The sequence below is a fragment of the Erythranthe guttata genome, chromosome 1 (genome assembly GCF_056151865.1).
Source record: "Erythranthe guttata isolate IM_541 chromosome 1, IM_541, whole genome shotgun sequence".
In the NCBI taxonomy this organism is placed as follows: domain Eukaryota; kingdom Viridiplantae; phylum Streptophyta; class Magnoliopsida; order Lamiales; family Phrymaceae; genus Erythranthe; species Erythranthe guttata.
The window spans coordinates 6,695,532-6,705,105 of record NC_142533.1 but is presented as its reverse complement, the minus strand read 5'-3'; the positions used below and the strand labels follow the sequence as shown (position 1 = coordinate 6,705,105).

Below are 9,574 nucleotides of genomic sequence, written 5' to 3'. Positions count from 1 at the left end.
TTTTTATTGAACATCTATGAGCAATATTTTGCGGGCTATTGCACGAAAACGCTGTTTACGCATATTACTTTCGAGTTCTTTGTGTATATATATATATATATATATATATATATATATATATATATATATATATATATATATGTGGGCAACACTCCTAAAGATTTACAACCAATATAATTAAGACATTGACCAAGGTGGCCCAAATTTGAAGAATTCATAAGAATCAATCAAATTATCATCTACACTTTCTTTTTAGTGGTCATTGTTTAAAATTGACCAATTAAAACTAAATATACACGACACTTCCCACCTATGTCACATGAAGTAATGACCAATATATATATTTCATAAGAAACTGTCAAATGGGAAGGATTGGAAATGGAGCATTAAACACTTATTTAATTAATGTATGATATAATATATACTTTGATACTTTAAAAAAATATTATTTACTTCAACTACAAATACATATTCTTACAAAAAAAAAAACTACAAATACATATATATTATAATTATAAATCATTAAATACATGAATAATTGTATTTTGATTATAAAAATGATAGTTTTATAGTTTAATACACTACTTGATTCCTCCGTTTGAGTTGTTCACATGGCTTAAAAGTAATCAAATTATTATCAAATATTTGGTTATAAGAATATTAATACATTTTATTGCACAATAGGACATTATTTATTGAAGTAAAAGGTAATATTGCTAGGACTAAACATATTGGTTTTATTAGATCTTCAAGGAACTTATGTGAAGTCGTAAGTAAACGGGCTTCCGCTTGAGCCTTCAAAGCTAAAGGTAGGATGTACACGACTCATGTCGATGAATGATCCTTGTGACTTGTGAGCAACGCATATTGATTGGTGGAAAGTTACGAGGGCTTGTGCGGACAATCAAAGGCATGCAGCTGGCACGAGCGAGACTCGACAATCTTGCTCGGTAGCGTGATAGTAAGGACTTGCGTGATGGTTGAGCATGGCGAAGACTTAGAGGGTGTTTGGCTAAACTTATTTTAAATAGTTGATAAGCTCTTTACGTCTAATAAGATGTTTTAAGAGCTCATAAACTGTTTCCTATTTTTACTCATTATAAGATCTTAAATAAAAATATGGGATATATGTATTTTTTTAAAAAGATCTTATTTACTCTCCAACAACTTATTGTAAAAAAATTTAAAATCTTGTTTTAAAAATTTACCAAACACTTTGGAAGAACTTATAAGCTCTAAAACATCTTATAAGTTTCCTTTAACATCTTATAAGTTTAGCCAAACACCCTCTAAGGAAACTAGTAAGCAACATGCAGCAGACGCACATGAAGTTGGCGAAAAGTATAAACCTAAGGAATTTTATGGAAACAAACAAATAACCTTTGTATTTACATCACATTACACAACTTAATGAGCGGGTATATCTAATGTTCTCGTTAATGTAAGGAAAGATAAATTAGTTGTTTCCTCGACTGTACGTGTTATTTTCCCTATTTATCGCAACCATCTTGAAAATTTACCTACTCAGTTCATTCGACTAAAATCAAGTTAAAATTATCCGAGAGACAAATATTATTAATTATTTAAGCTTCTTGATTTAAGAGTTATATATAAAAATATTTTTTATTGGTTAAATTATCCTTAAACATTATACCACCCAATACCCCAAATTTTCCTATTAAAATAGAGCTACAACCTTCATGTTTTGCAATTTTTAATATTCAAATAAAATCACAGTAGAAAATGTAAAACAATAAAGTAATGATATGAGATATTTTAATAAGAATTTTTTCATACGAAATTCGATTGAACCTATTCAATTGGCGTTGAAAAGAACGTGATAAATGTTTTACAACTTATGGTATTCAAATTAAACTGCAATAACAATTATAATAAAGTAAACTTGTATTTTAATCAGAAAGTTTTCATACCGAATTTAATTGCACTTATTTAAGTTGCATTCTGAAATACATGAAAAAACCTACACTTTTCATGTTATGCAATTCATGAATGTAAACCCTATATATTGAAGTATTTCGAGGCGTTTGTTTACCACAACTTTCTCATTTAGATAAATTTGGGTTGATTAAAATTGTAAAACCTACAAATATAGCTGCAATATTCATGTTTTGTAATTTGTGAGATTCAAATTGAATAAGGTCACAAATCACAATAATCGATTTGCGCCTGCCTTTATACACATATAAAAGTAGTAGATCTTTTAGCACCGGTTGGATCAATTCTATTTTTTTTTTCTTTTACTCTTGATTCTTTTTCGATCGAGATGTCTAGATCTGTTCATGGATTATATGACCTCCAGTTAGAGTAATTCAAGTTGCTTTGAAAAATTAATGACTTTCAGTTATAATCAGGTAATTCCGAAATGCTAGTCACTCCGGTCCAATATATTTGTCATTTTGTGTCGTTGCACTAATATTAAGAAAACAAGAAAAAAAGATGCGAAAAATACAACTCTGACTGCCACACGTGGACGATTGCTGCTAAACTCATGCTAACATAACATACATAAAATAATATATTTTATTACATAAGCGAAAAATCTGCCAACTTCCTAAGTTTGAAATTGTCATTTATATAGTGGTATGACATCAACTAACCAATTATTACAATGTTTTACAAATTAAAAAATTTGGTAATTATCGATTATAATACTCAATGCCGGGGGCGAATAAAGGAAAATATCTACCGATGGAAGAGAAGTGCGAATTGGCCCTCCCAATTATTTTTCACTTTCGATATAGTCAACTTTCTGTAGCGGATTTCACAACCAATAGTAGTCCAGCTCACCCATACCCAAATAAAACTATAAATCAATTTTATTTAATTATTTTTTCGTCGGCATTAAATTCATTTTCTGCACAATTCTTTACTGATATATCTAAATTAAAAAAGAAGCCATGGTTAATAAATTGAATTCCCCCAACTAAATATGATTATGTGCATTTACAGCAATTAATTAAAATTACAAAAAGGTGAAATATTAAGTAAAAAGGGTAAATTTATAAAAAACCCCCAGAATTTAGACTTAATAACGAAAAATACCCCCACCTATCCGTAATAACCAAAAACTCCCTCTGATTAACTGTTGATTGAGTTTCTTTAACAGAAATTGTGTATAGTCTATTTTACCTTCTGTTAAATAGATGAAAAATAAAAGAAAATATCTGAAATTGTGTAAACTCTATCCCTTTGTATAAAAAAAAAATTCCGTGAAAAGTCACACCGTAGGGGTTTGGTGTAAGACGGAAACAAACCTCCGGGGTGTTTTGGTAATTTAGAATAGGTGGATGCGGTTTTTGTTATTTAATCTAAGTGTAGGGGATTTTTCTTAATTTACCCAATAAAAATAAAAAAAAAAAAAAATTGGGGGTGGTGTTCATCACAGTAGTATATATAAATCTCATTTTTTGTGCCCCCATTCTTGAAAGCACCCGCCCCCCTTCCTCACCCCCTCCTCACCTCCACAACGCGTTATACATACATAAATATATATATATTTATATATATACAGCACTGTGTATCTATTTCCATTTTCACGCAGAAAACACACACATCTGGGTGTAACACCATTTTTCCCCGAGAAAAGCGCCCCCCTTTTTTTTCTCTTCCCTGTCAATGTGTTTTCCTTTTCTTGTAATATAGAAGGTAGAGCGAGGGGTATTTCCGGTAAATAAAATATTCTTCGGAAAATCTAATCCTATTAATTTTCACATTTAACAGAAGAACAGAAAAAAAATTAAATTATTTTGGGCGGAGAGAGAAGAAAAAAAAAATGGGGAGAAGGCGATTAATACTCCTCGGAGTACTGTGTGCAGCTCTAGTGTGTGTAGTGTGTGCTGCGGCGGCGGCGGCGGCGGAGGAAGAAGTTCAGCACAGAAACGCATACGCAACGATGATGTACATGGGTACGCCGCGGGACTACGAGTTCTACACGGCGACACGTGTCATGCTTAGATCGCTCGGAGATCTTAAGGTTGATGCTGATCTCGTCGTCATTGCCTCCATGGATGTACCTCTCCATTGGGTACAAGCTCTGTAAGTACAATACTTCTTTTTACCTTCTTACCCCTCTCTTCATCTTTTTCTATCTTTTTAGTCCTTTTTGCCCTTTTGACTTACTTTCCTAATTTGTTAATTAAATAATGATTTAGTTTGTTTTTTTGAAATTCAAATTCATCACTCCCTCCCCATATATTCAAATTATTTTTACTTTCTAAAAAAAAATATTATTATCTTATGAAAAGAATATTACATTTGATTATCTGTCTTGTTAAATGATAAATTAGTGGTGTGCAAATTAGCAAGATTCTTGTTTAGTCCGTCTTTAATTACGTGGTGATATCGTCTTTTAATTAATGTCTTATAAAAATTAAAAATCGTGTTGTTTTTTGCTGTATTTAGTCTGTCACAATGATAATATTAAATTAATACCACCACCATGTTAGTAATAATATTAAATTAATATAATATTTAGTCAACTTGCTCGAACAACTTAATTTGGACTAAAATTTGTAAAATGACGTGTAATCATAGGCATGTGTCACTTAAATGTCATATGAAAAAAAACATATCATCTAATCCAATTAAGGTAAATCTATTAATGAATTTATTTTATTTTATTTTAATATAATATTACTCCTATATATATTATTATTTTTCACTAGTATTTTTGTTTTAATTTGATAAAGAAAGAAAATACAAATTAGGAAGATTGGACTACCCTTTAAGAAAAAGCTTTTTGACCCTTTTCCTTAAACAAGAAAAGGGTTGTGAGGAAAGAATGCGGGAGTTTAGGTCAAAATTTTGCTAGTGGCATATATATATATATATATATATATATATATATATATATATATATATATATATATATTGTTTGTATTTGTGTATTATTTTGGATGAGGTTACCAATTGGCATTAATTGCACCATTTGGTATGTCTCTTTCTAGTGCCAACCAGCCATTTTTTGTGGTCACTTACCAATTCCAAAGTCATTAATTATTTAATTTAGTAAATTATGATGAAAAATAAAATTCATCATAATTAATTTGGTTATATCAAAATTGTTTTTAATATAAGTTTGCTCTGATTTTATTTAATATAATTTATTAAATTTGAGATGTAGTCCAAGTTCAGAAAGTGGTGGAAGACTTGGTAACATGTCCTTTGGTTTTTATTTATTTATTTATTATTATTAAATATATGAGATACTTCCAGGAAACTCCCCTCCTACCCCACCCTAACCCTACCCCACCCCACCACCCTACCAATCTTTATGTTAGCCAAGAAAGTGTCAAGTCCTATCCTGATTTAAGTGCAATCTTGGTCATATCACCACAAATTATATTTTACATATTAAATTTGTAATTAAAAAACATTTTATTTAAACTTTTATTGATAATTTACATATAAAAAAAGATCATGCAAAAGAATGTAAATATTTATGCAACAAAATTAAGATTCTTTTTCTAAGGTAATAATTTAATGAAGACACTACATGTGCCCATCTCCAGTTTCCACGCCACGAATCTGCAATAATTTTTAATATTTAATTTTTTAATTTTTTAATTATGTAATCACACTAAAGAAATTTTCAAATATTTTTCTTTAATATCAAGAATCTACACAAGTTTGAAAAAAAATAAGCTCAACCAATGAGGAGGCTCCTTGGATGCTCTAAGCATGTCCCACATTTAGATATAGAGTAGATACACATAGTTGTGTGTGTAAATGTGTGGTGGATTCTATATATATTGATTGTGTCAGTACATTGTTTGTAGTATCACATTGCTCATCAATGGAAGTATATGCTGTTTTGGTTTAGGGAATAAGAGATATTTTCTTTTTTTCTTATCCCAAAATATTCTTTTACCTAATTAATATAGGTGAGGTGGTAAATAAATAAATAATTAAATAAATATATATGTGTGACAAATGAAGGAAAAAATAAAACTTATTCCACTAAAAAGAGTGGACCAATTGTTGAAGAGACTTGATTGAATGAAGTTGCTTTTGTCTCAATCTCGAAAGTCGTTTTTAGCATCCGATTCTATCAACTTTTTGCCCTTTTTAACTTATGTGACTAGTAGGAATGTGGATTATAATGGAAGACGATTTCGATTTGAAAATTTCCGAGTTTGGAAGGATATTTTCAAGAATTTAAAAAATCCGGATTTCTGATTTTACGATTTTTTTATGGACTGAAATTGGAATGAGTATGAGATTTCGATTTGAAAATTTCCAAGTTTGGAATGATATTTTCAAGAATTTGAAAATTCCCGATTTCCGATTTTACGATTTTTTTTGGGACTGAAATTGGAATAAATATGAAATTTTGATTTTTGATCTAAATTTAATTTCTGAAGATTCGAAAAAAAAATATCCCAAAAATTACATTCATAATAACACTTTTGTGTGTTTTTATATTATAAGATGAATAGAAATTGGAATTTTGAATTTCGTCGACTCCGATTCGGAACTTTTCGATTTTTAGAACAATTTCTTTTCATCCCGATTTCCGATTTTTCTGATTGATCAAAATGGTGCACAATAAGTCAGAGAAACTATAGTCCATATCATAATTGTTACCTTGGTATTTTTCGAATAAAAACGATTAATTAAAATAAAATTGTGTTTATACAGCTCGAAGAAAATGAATTCATTTGTTTTGTGTTTTGTTTGAATGCAGAGAAAAGGAAGACGGGGCGAAGGTGGTGAGAGTGGAGAATCTGCACAATCCGTACGTAAAACAATCGGAATTCGATTGGAGATTTAGGCTAACACTAAACAAACTTTACGCATGGAAGCTCGTTGACTACGAGAGAGTAGTCATGCTCGATGCAGATAATCTCTTCCTCCAAAAAACCGACGAACTTTTCCAATGTGGACAGTTTTGTGCTTCCTTCATCAACCCATGCATCTTCCACACCGGCCTTTTCGTTTTGGAGGTACAACATTATTCACCTCCATTAAAAATCTATTTTTAAATTATTTATTTATTTTTTTAGAAGAAAATATTATAAATACTAATCACAACTTTGCAAGATCAATTTGTAAATTGGACGGATGGGACGGAAATATTCCAAATTTTTTTTCGGAAATGAAAAACTAATTCGAATTCCATTCCATTCCAAAAAAAAAAACGAAAATCAGACAAATCTGATTTTGGAAGTCGGAATGAAATGAAAAAAACTTGTTTCCAAAAAACTCTGAAATTTTCGGATCGGTATTGGCGGAATTGAGAATTTTCACATTTTTATTCACCTATAATATAAGTGTAACTTTCGAGTTGTTTTTTTGGAATCTTTTGAAATATTTTCGGAAATTAAGATAATATCAGAAATCGGAATTTTATATTGTAATCATATTTCTGTTAAATAAAGTTGGAAAAGAAATTAAAATTAAAAATTAAAAATATTGTTCCACACAATCGGAAATTTATTTTATTTTATTTTAATATGATTAATATCGAAATGCAGCCATCGATGGAGGTGTTCAATGATATGATACATCAAATAGAGATAGGAAGAAGTAACCCTGACGGAGCGGACCAAGGTTTCATCGGAGGCTATTTCCCCGATTTGCTCGATCGGCCAATGTTTCATCCTCCGTCAAACGGCACTAAGCTCGATGGTTTCTATAGGCTTCCTCTCGGTTATCAAATGGACGCTTCTTACTATTGTAAGCATCTTACAAAAATTCTTTTTTCATGTACTAAAAAACTTACCCGTACTTTTTTTTTTCCTCACTAAATATGGTTTTGTTTATTTGAATGTAGATCTCAAGCTCCGGTGGAGTGTACCATGTGGGCCCAACAGTGTCGTCACTTTCCCTAGCGCTCCGTGGTTGAAGCCATGGTATTGGTGGTCGTGGCCGGTTCTCCCTTTGGGCATCGATTGGCATAAACAACGTCTTAAAACTCTAGGGTAAGTCTTTTTTTTTTTTTTTCTTTTTCTTTTTTTAAAATTCGAATCTTGTTACAAATTGGGAAAGTACGGGAAAAACATGATTTAAACACGAGACCTCTACTCTAATAGTAGATGCTTGGCGGGTTTCTTTTTTCTTCTTCTTTCTTTCTGTATCCTCAATCTTAGTCACAATTCTTTTATTTAAAATTGGCCTTATAAATGACGTAAAAAAGAGTACGATAAGTCATAATTCTATACATTTCATTGACGTCGGCATTTTAATTATGCTTTCATTTTTTAATACGACCATGTTTTTTTTTTGCTGTTACGACGTATATGTCAAGAATGTTACTATTTCCTAAATCACAAAATTAAGAATATCCATCCCTTTCGATTTTTTTTTTTGGCTAAACGGACATGTAATAACATTTTTTTCTTTTCTAACGACAGGTATAGTGCAGAAATGCCAATTGTATTCATTCAAGCAATATTCTACCTAGGAATAATCGCAGTAGCTCGTCTAGCCCGCCCGAATCTATCAAAACTATGCTACCGTCGCGAAGAAAAGAGCGTATTCTTGATACAAACGGGATTCAAATTAATCGCAATATGGTCAATTTTCGCAGCCTACGCAGTCCCATTCTTCTTCATTCCCTTCACAGTTCATCCGCTCGTAGGGTGGAGTGTCTATTTATTGGGTTCATTTTCTCTCTCATGCGTAGCGATCAACGCTTTTCTGCTACCGATGCTTTACGTTTTAGTGCCGTGGCTATCAATCGTGAACGCCCTTTTGGTGATGGCTTACCCGTGGTACCCGGATGGGATCGTGCGGGCCCTCTCGGTTTTCGGGTACGCGTTTTGCTGCGCGCCGTTTCTTTGGGTGGCGTTTGTGAAAATATTGTCGTCGCTTCAGGTTTCTTTGGAAAGGGAAGCTTTCTTGCCGAGACTGGGCGAAAATGCTTCTCCGGCCGGGTTCAATAAGCTGTACTGAAAAGAAAGAAAAAGAAAAAACGAGAAAACAAACGATTTGCTCGATTATTAAAAGGATTGATGTTTCGAATGGATTGTTGAGAGGAGATTGAAGATGGAAGTTTTTTAATCTCATCATCCCTTGTATTTTTTTTTTTCTTTTCTGTGCAGCTATTTTTATATACATATGGAGCAAAAGGGGTTTTTTTTCCTTAATTATTGGAAAGTGGATTGTGTAAAATGTTACTTCTTGTACTCAGAAACATTGAAATCTCCTCTTTTTCTCTCCTCTATCTTCATTAGATATTTATGATGATTAATGGGTTTTACAGATAAATACTAGTGAACTATTTATTAGGTAGGGGTGTGCACGGGTGGTACGGTTCGGTTTTGGGGAAAAAACAAACATGTACCGATAATTTTGGTTTTTTTTTTTTTTATTTCAGATACTATAAAACATGTAGGCTTTTTTTTCGGTTCGGTGCTAATTGGTTTTTCGGTTTTCATTTTACGGTATTGGTATCAATTCAGTTTATTTTCGGTTTTGTTTTTGCCTTTTGGTTCGAATCGTTCGGCACAAAATCGATATCTGATTAAGGGCTTTTCAGCCCATTTGTCTGAGGATTAATAAATAAATATCTACCACATGCCAAAATTAACTAATAAAAAAAATGCTGCCA

The 9,574-nt window shown here is 31.5% G+C and overlaps 1 protein-coding gene across 1 annotated transcript; it reads left to right on the top strand.

Moving 5' to 3' along the window:
• Window positions 1-3,404: 3,404 nt before the first annotated feature.
• LOC105962290 (putative glucuronosyltransferase PGSIP8) lies at window positions 3,405-9,231 on the top strand. The gene is made up of 5 exons (XM_012986592.2): window positions 3,405-4,056; window positions 6,707-6,965; window positions 7,497-7,698; window positions 7,796-7,943; window positions 8,376-9,231. Exons 1-5 carry the CDS (start codon window positions 3,794-3,796, stop codon window positions 8,914-8,916), a joined length of 1,413 nt encoding a protein of 470 aa, XP_012842046.2. The 5' UTR covers window positions 3,405-3,793; the 3' UTR covers window positions 8,917-9,231.
• The last annotated feature ends 343 nt before the right edge of the window (window positions 9,232-9,574 follow it).